This window comes from Tachysurus vachellii, chromosome 14 (genome assembly GCF_030014155.1).
Source record: "Tachysurus vachellii isolate PV-2020 chromosome 14, HZAU_Pvac_v1, whole genome shotgun sequence".
In the NCBI taxonomy this organism is placed as follows: Eukaryota; Metazoa; Chordata; class Actinopteri; order Siluriformes; family Bagridae; genus Tachysurus; species Tachysurus vachellii.
In genome coordinates, this window is record NC_083473.1 from 18,678,697 (window position 1) to 18,692,907 (window position 14,211).

Sequence of the window (14,211 nt, forward strand, 5' to 3'; positions counted from 1 at the left end):
AACAGTTCTGCTGGTGAGAAATACGCAGACCTCTCTTTGTCTGACGCTGTTGCCATGGTGACTCATTATATCTGCGCTCCATTGATAATGGCTTTTTATAGTTGTGGTGCACGCGCTTAACTCAGAGTCAGTCAATTTAGAGTTGGTTAAACTCCTTTCAGCTGTTCTGTAACCGAAAACTCAGAGTTTGCCATCTCAGGGTTTGTCAACTCAGAGTTCAAGTTTAAACTCAGTTGGTTTAACCTTTCTGAAACAGGCCCGCCCCTGGTATCATAGTTACAACTAGAAAAAATAAGTATTTAATGAAAATATCTGTCCAATATCTGTCCAAAACCTGGCAACAAATGTACACATAATTTGAGGAGCTCATTAGGGATAAATGCAAAACATTTTCTGTAAATCTCCGGTGAGACAATGGCCAGTGTCCAGTGCTATACAAATACAATTTCATTAAATGGTTTCAGGTGAATGTAAAAAAATTCTGTGGAATAATTAAGATAAAATTATGAGTCAATTAATTTCAGCTTCATGCATTTTTGTAATCACTTTGGTGCCCATGATATGAATTATTTATGTTTTTCCTTTTAAAATTTAACATGTTTTTTTTTTTGGCTATCAGTCATCAATCGATGCCCGACGTCATAAAGAATAGAAGTAGAACAGATTTAAAAGTTAAACGTAAAAAAGAACTCGGAGATTTCAGAAAAACACTGAACTTTGTGCGAGTAATGTGTTTGTTAAAGTTACTTTGATTACGAGAAGTTAATAATGGAGACGTTTATGAGTGCAGTTTGGGCGGCTGTACAGAGTTTTTCTTTGGGACCCCTGCTGGTTTCGGTCGTAGCTGCAACCGCGGCAGTCGTTATTTATTATTATGTTAATCGGGACGATGAGGAGGAAACGACAGAGAACACAGAGGACACCACCGGCAGGTAATTTTATTTGAACAACAATGAGAATAAAACAGAAAACAGTAGACTTTGGAAAGCTAGTGCCGCTTAATAACATAAGTAATTAAACCATGCAGCTAATGCGAGCTAGCTAGCAGCATGAATCATCAGCTCGGTTATTAGTTAACTGACTAACTAACTAACTGTCAGCGGTTTACATCATGACGATATTGTTCAGTATGCTAAAGGTTTACAGGGCTCTCAAGTTTTGAAGACAGGCAAGAGTGACATATTTTAAATATGTTTATGACATAAAACATTACAAAACTTAACATTTGAATTAAACAAACATATTCAGTTATACAATGTAGTGCTGGTGGTTAGTAGCCTTATTTTTTGAGATTTAATTTATGATAAAAGACTACTTGTTCTGAGCAGGTGTTGTCAGTGATCCTGGGCCCCCTGGCACCATCTCAGGGCCCCCAGTTTGAGGTCCACTGGCCTAGACTACTTGTTCTGAGCAGGTGTTGTCAGTGAACCTGGGGTGAACGAGGATGATGCTGAACAATTCCAGGATATGCTTTTTTTATTGGTTGTTGCGTTAAATCTTACCCAGATGCAATAGTGCTATTTTCTGATTGGCTATAGTGTAGCCTCTTTTGATTGGCTGATAAGTGGCAGACTCGACTAAGAACTCCAGCGGAGACGCGCTTGATTCCTGCCCAGTTCCATAGAGAGAGCGGTGCGGACAGATACATTTTGGGCGCTGCGGCATATTAAATATATGATAAATAGTAAGTTTTTCGGCGGAAGTGTGTGACAAAAGACCGAAATGAGTGACTGTCACTCTCAATGTGTGATTCTTGAGAGCTCTAGGTTTATGTTAAAAGTTGTAGCAACAATCCACAACAAACACGTCACATATAGAAGCGTGTCTGTTCTCCTGGACTGAGGTGTGATAACTGTTTCCCCCTGTGCAGTAACATACAGTTAACTCTACACTTTACAGCACTCTAAACTCTACACTTTACACCAATCTACATTTGAAACAATTCTACACTTTACGCCACTCTAAATTTTACAATTGATGCCACATTACGCTTTACACAACTCTACACTTTACACCACTCTAAACTCTACAAGTTAAACCATGCTACACTTTACATCACTCTTCACTATTTCATGAGCACACAATTTAGTAAGTTTGTGTGGTCTGACACATCGTGGCTGAGCTGTTGTTGATCTTAGATGCTTCCATTTCATAGTAACAGCAACATTTCAGCTGATCAGAACACACCACAGAGTCCAGCTGGATTAGTTACACACCAGGTGAGTGCTGAGATGTGTGTGATATGACCATATAATATTAGTATTGTGTTAATGATGTCATAATACATTGTCACAATACTTTTCTGTGTCTGTGTCATCTTCAAGATGACTCTCAGGCCCAAGACTGGAATGAGGTACAGAAATTTAAAATTCTAAATTGAAAATAGATTTTTAAATTAAAATGCCATTTAGTGTGAACTTTACTGATGATTCTTTCTTACTTAAAATTCACAGCTTTACAAAAAGAAATATCAGCAACAGAAGGCACAGCAAAAATGAATAATTTGGCGTTACGCTCAAATTTCTACACTTCATCTTTACCTCCAAGATCCCTTCCCTCCTCTAAAACTTCCTCTTTTTCCACTGGCATCATCAGTGGAGAGGACTATCAGAGACATGCTCTTTTCAGGCCATCCTGCCACGCCAACACCATGACCTTATTGGCCAGTTTCTAGGTTATGAACCACCAGTGTGACACCATTTGCAGAGGCCAGGGAGAGGCCACTATTTCTGGGACATTACAGAATAAACTAAATATATTACAAAAAGATTTATGTGGACTTTTTAAAGACCAAGAATGAAGTCATGATTTTTTCATAACAGTCTTGAAACTGAAAGATGTAAGGAAGAGAAAAATCACTCAGCTGTCAGATCCAATTTCTTCTTTTGATTAAAGCCAACAGTTTGACTTTGCTCATTTTTCTTGCTTCCCAGAATGCAATACAATTAAAAATATATATAATTTTTCCCCAAACTTAATTGAGCAGAAATGTTAACTGACAGTCCGATGCGTCTCATGCTATAAAGCTACCATTGCTTTGACATACGCTTGATGTCATTTATATATGACTTGAGTCTTGACTTGATTTGATTGGCACCCTTCACAAAAAGCAAAAATGAATGAGGAGCAATTTGAGTGAAATCATATGGGTCACTGTATAACGCATTAAAACAAGACGGCACTGAACCTCTTCCTTTAAAGTGTAAAAAATATTTAAAACTGCTTTCCATATTCATGTTTGTGCTCATCATTAATTCAGAAAAAAGTGTTTCAGTTAGGTTCCTTTCTCTGTTGACTTGAATATCCATCAAATGTGATGTAACCTCTTGGCAGAGGCAATAATCTCTTGGTGTTTGGTGAAGTCCAAGAACGCATAAGTCTTAAAAAGTGAGGGATTCTTCATGGTTAGAAAATTGTGTAATATTTTACGAGTCACACCATGTGCCTCCATTGACTCCTACACGGTCACAAATATAATCAGGATGTGAAGATTTTATGCACCTAGCTTTCAGCAACTGATCATTTCATTTTTTTTTCTTTATTCAGTAGTTTTATTAAAACACATGATTAGAGCATAATAAAACGTGAGAGAGTAAGGGTTTTTTTTTTGCCTGTTTTTATTACAGTTACAGTAAATCCAAAATATGTCATCACACAATACAGAGTCTGGCTCTTTGTATATGAATACACACTGTTCAGTCTCAAATACATTCTAATGCTGAAATGATGCTTTTTCTACACAGTCATTTGTGTGGTTTGTTAGTTGAGTTTGTCATGTGCTTTCTCAGTGCTGTTGGTCCACAGTGGTTGGAGTTTTTCTAAAAAGGCAGAATTCCGTCCTTCCCGTCATGCAGCGCCAGATGGTGGTGGCGGTGGCATACGCGGCATCTCAGATTTGCACCATGTACCTCTGAAAGGCTGCTTTGCTGAGAGCCAACACCGGGCGACTAGACTGGCTCCACCTTACTGACTAGTCCATGTAGCAAAGCCTCTTGTGTGGTGATAGGCCATCCTGTAAACATACAACACGGTTTAGGATGCTTGCTGGAAAAAAATAAAAAGCTTTAAGTTCCTCAGAACAGCTCTTCCAATAGCCACTCCTAGAGTAGAGCAGAACAGGCTGACATTCACACCGGGAGTTTGTCCGTCACCACAGCGATAACTGGCAACAAGCTGTTGTCTATACCAGTCAGGATGTTCTCTTGCAGAGAGGTTAACATGGCGAGAGACAGAGTATTCCTCCTTTTGGGGTTATTCAAAATGAGTCTCATAGAATAACAGCATAATCTTACTAATGTAATCAATGCTCTTACAAAAGTTAGAAAAAATTAAGCTTAGAGCCAAATCTCCCTTAACATTATCTCATATAGTTACATGTTAAGCATTTTCATGTTAATGACATTTATAAGCTTACAGGGGGGAAAAAATCTGACATTACCAAAGGTAAGATAAGATTAATCATCCCACAATGGGGGAATTTCTCTGTTACAGCAGAATTTTTATTTATATATATATATATATTTATTCATATATAAAGAATAAAGACATAATATGATCTACATAATATACAAAAAACAAAAATGTATAAAAAAAAGAGTAGTGGTTACACTGAAGACATATTGCACATAGGTAATATTGCACATTTTTCAAAATTTCTGTAATTGCACATGTTTAAAATACTTTGTTATTGTTATTATTGCAGTGAAACAGTAATAACAGTGTGTATTATGGTGACTAGTTCACTGGGAGCAGCTTTGATTGTAAAGTCTTATAGCAGCAGGGAGAAAAGACCATCTGTATTGCTCCTTCAGACACTTAGGATCTTAAGGCTCTTTTCTTACATGGAATGTCTGCCAGATTTAAAGGTGGGGTGTACGTTGTTTGAAAGCCAATGTTGACATTTGAAATCACCAAAACAAACACATGATGGGTCCCACCCCTGTATTGATAGTGCCCACACATACATATGTACAGTAAGACAGGCAACTAATGGAAAGAAATGTGTCTTTTTCATAGCTGAAGGGAAGAACAATACAATTGCACATAAACAAACAAGCAAAAATGACACACAAGCATAATCATGCAAAGTATTAGTTCTGTGAAACAAAGCAAAACCAATGTTACTCACCTATCGAAAAGGAAAAAAGCAACCTTGGCCAGATTGGAGATTCCTGAGTCAATAACTCCTGAACTAAATGCTGTTACTACACAAATAACCTCTTTTCTATCGTAGTAATGTAGACAGGCAGCTACAACCCAATTTTCCTCAAAATCAGCTTTCCTCCACGGTGGACAAAATACACAAGTCTCTATGTGTGGACGACTGAGAGACAGATTCCAAGGGACCGTCTGCAAAGTGCAAAAAAAAAAAACATATGTATATATAAAGAATATACAAAAAGACATTTCCCCAAAATAAGTGTTGTAGTATAACTATCAGGACATCAGTGATGTGTTGCCCTGTCTGCAATTTGCACACAATTTACATTGTCCATTACCTGATTACATTCATACCTAAAAATTTTCTTCTCTCTTTTGAGCTATATATGCCACTCCTGAGCTCCCGGTGTTCCTAGTTCCTAGCCTGATCGTCTCTTCTTAAGGAGCTACTTTGTCAATCCCCTGATGTTCTACCCCTGGTTGGAGTCTTGTCGCACAGTGATCACACTGACAGGGATCAATCTGCATGGTCAGTCACTCATGGGATTGTTGTGGATGGAGCCGCCCGGAGGCTGTCATGCCTTCTTTGAACCAATATTGTCAGTCAGACATTAGTTCCTCGGGAGCTCTTGGTTGCACAATTATAAACTGTTGTAGAAAGGACATTATTTAAATTTACATTACTGTTCAGTGTCACCCAAATGAGGATGGGTTCCCTTCTGAGTCTGGTTCCTCTCAAGGTTTCTTCCTCTTATCATCTCACTGAGTTTTTCCTTGCCACCATCACCTCCGGCACCTCCGGCACCTCCGGCTATTGATAAATATATAGTATTTTAAATTTTAAGTTAATATTTTTATCCTTATTTCCTTCTTATTTATTTATTTATTTGTTTGTTTGTTTGTTTGTTTGTTTGTTTGTTTCTCTCTCTCTTCTGTTTCCATACTTCTGTAAAACTGCTTTGAGACAATGGGAATTGTTAAAAGCACTATGCAAGTAAATTGAATTTGAATTTGAAATACTCAAGGGTGGCTCGCCATTTCACTTTCACAGAGTTTGTGAAATTGCTTCCACTGTTTTTTTCAATCCAGATTACAGACCTGACCTGTTTTTTTTCTTTGATAAAGCCGTGTCATAAACATCTATCCATCCAAAACACATTTAAACAACATATTACCCTTATAGTTACATTAAAATGTATCTTTATATTCATATCCGTTAGCACATGTGACGTTAGAACGTGACGTTAGCATGACATTTTCTACTTATCAACACACAAGTAATCAATCAAACTTCATGTAACTTCATCACATAGAAATATAAATAACAAAAATAATGTACATGTTCTTGCAAAATAGAAAAGTGCATAAAACTCACCAAGTCAGATGATTTTACATTGTAATAGACACCTATTCAAGGTCATCAAAGGTTCCACAATCTGCTTGTATCCATTTAAATATTAACAAACATCACACTGCAAATCATTCAATATTAATGCTCAAAGGTTCTGTCACACTTTTGTTACTTATATGTAGCTACCAATAATTATATATAATAATTGTAAAACTTTAATTTACCATTTCACATTGGGGCATCATCTCACTCTCTACAGTTTCTGTAGTCTACAGTATCAATTGTAATACATACAGTAGATGTGAATTGTAATAATTTTTAAACAAAATAATTATATTTTTTTTTCATTCATTCATTACTTTGGCATTTAGGATTACACTGACTTTATTCATTTTTTATTTTGTTTTGTGAGTCCACTTATTTTGGGGGTTATTTAACTAAATAAATGAATTATTTGAATGTTTAGATATGAATGCACAGTGCAGTATTTTGAAGATTGTACAGCCCTTTGTTAGACATATCAAACATATTAAAGTAATTGTACTGACCTGCGTGTCCGTTAGTGACAAATGTACCTGGCCTGCCTAGACAAAGCTTTGACAGACCCACTAAGGAGTGCATCCTATGTTTTGCACGAGTAAGCTGCTATCACGGCAGACAGTATAAATCAAAACTGGTCTTACCTTGGAGTGGGTTGTCCTTCAAAGCCTCAGCGTCTTCAAAGGATCCTCTGCATGTTCTTCTACTTAGTCTATTGTTTAAATTTTAGAAGAAGGAGTCAGACTTAAACCTTCTTGCCTTTTCAGGGTCCTCACAATGGGAGGCCTTGTTTTTATTTAAAGCAATGTAATACACATAAGTGTATGTAATATATGTAAAGAAAAGAAAAGAAAATTACAAATAAAATCTTCTATTTTTCTATTTCATGCCAATAAAAACTATTATTCTGACCACTAAAGACAGATTCACAAATAACCTGCCTGATCTGTCTGGACTTCTTACTGTACCCTTTAATGATAATGCAGCTGCTGGATGTTCCTTCACTCCTAAAGCTGTCTGAAGTATGCAGATACCTGCACTCTGTTTCTTAAGATGCCTCACTCTGGAAACACTTTGTGTACCAGGACATTCATATTTAAAACACTAAATGAGGTATTTAACTCTGATATAAAACCCAAATGTATTGCTGGGATGGAATATCACTAAAAACTAAGGTGTGTGTGTGTGTGTGTTTGTCCACTTTCACATCGTCCCAGTTAAACTGTTCTTGTCCTCCTCTCACTCCTCCTGATCTTGAAGAGCCGAACATCTTCCTCCAATCTTCACGTGTTTCTCATCTACAGAACCTAGCACACTTGGCGCGATTTGAGACACGACCCGGTCGTGTTCTGCGCGCAGGCTGCGCATCGTTGACGCGCTCGAGTACATTGTTGCTGTTTCCTGGCAAGCGGCGCCTTGTGACGTCACTAGTTCCCTGGCTCTGTGTGTAAAGGCGATGAATCAGGGTTTTTATGTGCACTCTGCAGGCTTCCTGACACTTTCATCCTCTCTGAATGAACTCAACGCTCACCATAAACGCAAAGTCATACCAAACAGCTTGTGGAGCTTGTGGAGCTACACACTAACATTATTAATAGTCTCACGGTCATATTTTTAATACAGTGGGCTGAAAATGGAGGTCAGTACCATCGCGAATTTGTTCCTCGAGCATGCTACGACTCTGAGGATGCATACAGGGAACTTAGTGAACCGCTGTTGGCTCAAGAATAAGTGTCCGTCTTCGCCAAGTGAAGAGCTTCAAGATTGCATCAGAGGAACACTTAGTGAGTGGCTTGAAACGTTACCCAGAACACCTGAACTTGATTTGCCCAGTGCTCTGGACTGCACAATAGCACAGAACTCAGAAGTGATCACACCAGAGGAGAGAGAGGAGCTGAGGGTGTCTGTCAAGCTGTTTCTCACAGAATCTGATTGCTCATCTATAATGAATGCCGTGGATATGGCATGTGTGTCATTAGGTGTGTCTCAGCTGGATTCAGTTATCATCGCTCCTCCTCCACTGCCCGAGGGCGAAACCCTGACTCTGTCTCACCTGCAGCCACTGTGGGCCGAGCTGGAGAAAATCGTTCAGAGCCAAAAAGCTGCTTCCATCGGCACCTCAGATCTGGACAAGACTCAGCTAGAAGAGCTGTACAACTGGGCACAGGTAAAACCGAGCAGTAACCAGGTAAATCTGGCCTCCTGCTGTGTGATGCCTCCTGACCTCACTGCATTCGCTAAAGAGTTTGACATCCAGCTGCTGACTCACAATGACTCGAAAGAGCTTCTGAGTTCAGCAGGATTTCAGGAGGCCATGCAGGAGAGCTGCAAGGACCTGCAGGTAGCAGACTGGCGGCTCGAGTGTGTCTTGCGCTACTCCATCATCGTCAAGAGCCGAGGCATCATCAAAGCCAAGGGATACCTCGTTCATGCATGGAAAAGCACCAAATAGCACCTCCTGATCTGAGAGGATCACGGTGCACTTCGTTCGTTTCTGGAATTTCCAAAATGCATTGATTTTTTAGCTTTCTGTAAAGCTCATCAATGAAATGTTTATACGTGATTCATATTTCATCTTCAGTGACGGCTGAAATTCAGCTGACCTCAATCATACTGTGAAATATGTAAGCGCTTGACCGTTTATTCCTGAAAATCAGATCTGTTCAACCTTTGTATCATACATGTGTGCAGCCTGCATCACGTGAATGATTTTATATTCATTTACATGTTTTCATTTTATTCAGGTTTTCATTAGTAATTTCTGGATTTCTTTTCAGAAATTAATGAAAAAAAACATTGGATAACACTGCGATAGTGCTGAGAACTAATTGATGGGGAAGTGTCTAAATCCTAGTTAAGTGGCTCAAGTAATCTTACATAAAAAGCCCTATATGTTTTGGAACATACATAGTTTTACATTGAGGCAAACATTTGATGCAGTTTTCTTGTACGTGTGACCTGGTAGTTAAGGGTGGTCCGGTTTACTAAGAATTGGTTTTTACATGATGCTTCATAAATATTATTTTATTTAGTTTGTCCTTTTATAGAATGTCTGTATTATTCATTCATTCATTCATTCATTTATCTTCTACCGCTTATCCGAACTACCTTGGGTCACGGGGAGCCTGTGCCTATCTCAGGCGTCATCGGGCATCAAGGCAGGATACACCCTGGACGGAGTGCCAACCCATCGCAGGGCACACACACACTCTCATTCACTCACGCAATCACACACTAGGGACAATTTTCCAGAGATGCCAATCAACCTACCATGCATGTCTTTGGACCGGGGGAGGAAACCGGAGTACCCTGAGGAAACCCCCGAGGCACAAGGGAGAACATGCAAACTCCACACACACAAGGCGGAGGCGGGAATTGAACCCCGACCCTGGAGGTGTGAGGTGAACGTGCTAACCACTAAGCCACCGTCCCCCCATGTCTGTATTAAACACCCCCCCCCTCCCCAAAAAAAAGGCGATGAATCAGAATCAGAATCACAGAGAGATAGACAGAGAGAGCACCAAAGCTATAGAAAAAGTACCACAAGGGAACGCTTGAGTTGTGTTCAGGATTACAGGAGGATCTGTTACTGTCAGAGCTCGTTTTCTCCTCCATGTATGTGGAGTTTCTCTCCAGTGTTCTCAGGGATGGCAGGACCGAGGCCAGTGGTTTTTAGCGGTCCCTCAGGTGCTGGGAAAAGCACACTACTCAAAATGTTGCTCAAAGAGTTTGACGCTGCCTTCGGCTTCAGCGTCTCCCATACGACACGGAAACCTCGTCCAGGGGAGGAGAATGGAAAAGATTATCATTACATCAGCAGAGAGGACATGCAGGCAGGAATCGCTAAGGGAGATTTTTATTGAGAGTGCAGAATTCTCAGGGAACATCATTAACGATAATCTGGATGAAGCCTATGAGAAATTAAAAGCAGCACTTCAAAAAGTCAAAAACACCACCAAAGCCTAAAGGTCCAGTGTATGGCTACTGGAGACCAGCACTGGAGACCAACACATTCCTTACACACACACACACATGGACACACTCACACACACTCTGCTTACACACTCCTCTCCCTCACACAAAGCTGATATGTTCCTATAGCTTCTGAAGGGAAAATGTTATTTAAATATATGTTCTTTTATAAAAAAAAAAAAAAACTAAGGTAAAAAAATGTTTTTTTTACTGCTTCTGTTGCTCTAGTAGCAGGAAAAATATATTATTATTATTTAAAAAAAGGCTCAACGTGGATGTGTGACCTGGTATCATAGTTACAACTGGAAAAAATAAGTATTTAATGAAAATATCTGTACAAAGCTTTTATAAGACCTGGCAACCCATGATCACATATTTTGATGAGCTCATTAGGGGTAAAAGCAAATAAATTTACATAAACATTTTGTTTGCTGTAAATCTGCATTGAGACAATGTTCATTGTAAAATAAAATTTAATTGAATGGTTTCAGGTGAATGTAAAAAACGTTCTGTGGAATAATTAAGATGCAATTATGAGTCAATTAATTTCAGCTTCGTGCATCTTTAATCACTTTGGTGCCCATGATATGAATTATTTATGTTTTTGGCTATCAGTCACCAATCGATGCCTGATGTCATAGAGAACAGAAGTAGAAGAGATTTAAAAGTAAAATGTGAAAAAGAACGCGGAGCTTTCAGAAAAACACTGAACTTTGTGCGAGTAATGTGTTTGTTGAACTTACTTTGATTACGAGAAGTTAATAATGGAGACGTTTATGAGTGCAGTTTGGGCGGCTGTAGAGAATCTTTCTTTGGGACTTCTGCTGGTTTCGGTCATAGCTGCAACTGCAGCAGTTGTTATTTATTATTATGTTAATCAGGACGATGAGGAGGAAACGACAGAGAACACAGAGGACACCACCGGCCGCGTAGTGTTCGATGAAAACAGGTAATTTGTACAACAATGAGAGTAAAACAGAAAACAGTAGACTTTGGAAATCTAGTGCCGCTTAATAACTTGAGTAATTAAACCATGCAGCTAATGCGCACTAGCTAGCAGCATGAATCATCAGCTAGGTTATTAGTTAACTAACTAACTGTCAGCGGTTCACATCATGATAATATTAGTATACAGTCGCGGTAATAGTCATATGTTAAAGTGGGAGTGGAGGTTTGACCCAGTGTTCAGTATGCTAAAGGTTTCTGTTAAAAGTTGTAGCAACAATCCACAACAAACACGTCACATATAGAAGCGTGTCTGTTCTCCTGGACCGAGGTGTGATAACTGTTTCCCCTTGTGCAGTAACATACAGTTAACTTAGGGATTGGCGATAAGTCAATTTTATCGAATTACTCGAATGTGTAATTTACATCGACTTGTTTAAATGAAAATCGGTTTTCGCTAACATTTGCTGACACTCCCCTCTGGGCTCCCGTTGTTCCGTATGGGCTCAGCCCTCCCCCGCGCGTTTGCCATAGAGATACACAAACAACATGGCAGCGAGCAGGGAAGAACCCGTTCCCAAGAAAGGCACAGTATCATCTGTCATATGGTATTGGTTCGGTTTTGCGGTATCAGACGCAGAACAAACACCCCGCTGCAAAGTGTGTTTAAAGTCTGTTGCTAGCAAAGGTAGCAGTACGACTAATTTACTGCAGCACCATATACCATTTTATTCAATTTGTTATTATTATTATTATTCAAAAAATATATATTTAGCTGTAATATAGTTTGTGTTCATTCTTTCTCATAAGGAAAAAGACACGTATCTGCTTTCTACCTGCGACCCAAATTTTAAAACCACTGTATGACAGCTGTTTATGATAATCAAAAAACAAACAGTATATCTGTATCTTCTTCTTTCGGCTTTTCCCTTCAGGGGTCACCACAGCGAATCGTCTCTCTCCACCTATCCCTATCTTCTGCATCCTCAACACTTGTACCCACTAGCTTCATATCCTCATTAATTGCATCCATATACTTCCTCTTTGGCCTTCCTCTTTGCCTCCTGCCTGGCTGCTCCATGTCCAACATTCTCCTACTAATATACTCACTCTCCCTCCTCTGAACATGTCCAAACCATCTTAATCTGGCCTCCCTAACTTTGTCTCCCAAACGTCCAACATGGGCTGTCCCTCTGATGTACTCGTTCCTAATCCTGTCCAATCTTGTCACTCCCAAAGAGAACCTCAACGTCTTCAGTTCGGCTACCTCTAGCTCTGACTCCTGTCTCTTCTTCAGTGACACTGTCTCTAAACCATACAGCATGGCCGGTCTCACCACTGTCCTGTACACCTTCCCCTTGATTCTTGCTGATATTTTCCTATCACACAGAACTCCTGACACCTTTCTCCACCCACTCCAACCTGCCTGCACTCGCTTCTTTACTTCTTTCCCACTCTCTCCATTACTCTGGACTGTTGACCCCAAGTACTTAAACTCCTGTACCTTCTTCACCTCTTCACCCTGTAACCTTACTGTTCCACTTCCCTCCCTTTCATTCACACACATGTACTCAGTCTTACTACGACTGACTTTCATTCCTGAATGAAAACCTCCACCTCTCCAGGTTTTTCCTCCACCAGCTCCCTGCTCTCACTACAGATCACAATGTCATCTGCAAACATCATCGTCCAAGGAGACTCCTGTCTGACCTCCTCTGACAACTGGTCCATCACTATAGCAAACAGGAATGGGCTAAGAGCCGATCCCTGATGCAGTCCCACCTCCACTGTGAACTCCTCTGTCTGACCTACAGCACACCTCACCACTGTCCTGCTCCTCTCATACATGTCCTGCACCACTCTGACATACTTCTCTGCTACACCTGACTTCCTCATACAGTACCACAGCTCTTCTCTTGGCACCCTGTCATACGCTTTCTCCAAGTCTACAAACACACAGTGCAACTCCCTCTGACCATCCCTATACTTCTCCATCAACATTCTCAGAGCAAAAATTGCATCTGTTGTGCTCTTTCTGGGCATGAAGCCATACTGCTGCTCACAAATTTCCACCACCTTCCTTAACCTAGCTTCCACTACTCTTTCCCACAGCTTCATTGTATGGCTCATCAACTTTATCCCCCTATAGTTGCTGCAACTCTGCACGTCACCCTTATTCTTAAAGATTAGCACTAACACACTCCTTCTCCATTCCTCAGGCATCTTCTCACTTTCTAAAACCCTGTTGAACAAACTAGTTTAAAATTCCACTGCTGTCTCTCCTAGACACTTCCAGACCTCTACCGGGATGTCGTCAGGACCAACTGCCTTTCCACTTTTCATCCTCTTCAAAGCCTTCCTGACTTCATCCTTTCTAATCTTATCTACTTCCTGTTCCACAGAGTTCACCCCTTCTACTCTTTTTTCCCTCTCATTTTCCTCATTCATCAGCTCCTCAAAGTATTCCTTCCATCTCCTCTGTACACTCTCCTCACTTGTGAGCACCCTTCCATCTCTATCTTTAATAATTCTAACTTGCTGCACATCCTTCCCATCTCGATCCCTCTGCCTACCTAACCTGTACAAGTCCTTCTCTCCTTCTCTAGTGTCTAACCTAGTGTACAACTCGTCATATGCATTCTGCTTGGCCTTAGACACCTCCCTCTTCACTCTGCGCTGTAACTCCTTGTATTCCTGTCTATTCTCTTCAGTCCTGTCCATATCCCACTTCTTCTTGGCTAATC

The 14,211-nt window shown here is 40.0% G+C and overlaps 1 protein-coding gene across 1 annotated transcript; it reads left to right on the forward strand.

Moving 5' to 3' along the window:
• The first annotated feature begins 8,017 nt into the window (after window positions 1-8,017).
• LOC132857464 (glutamate--cysteine ligase regulatory subunit-like) lies at window positions 8,018-9,995 on the forward strand. Its single transcript, XM_060887428.1, has one exon. The coding sequence runs from the start codon at window positions 8,184-8,186 to the stop codon at window positions 9,000-9,002; it is 819 nt and encodes a 272-aa protein (XP_060743411.1). The 5' UTR covers window positions 8,018-8,183; the 3' UTR covers window positions 9,003-9,995.
• The last annotated feature ends 4,216 nt before the right edge of the window (window positions 9,996-14,211 follow it).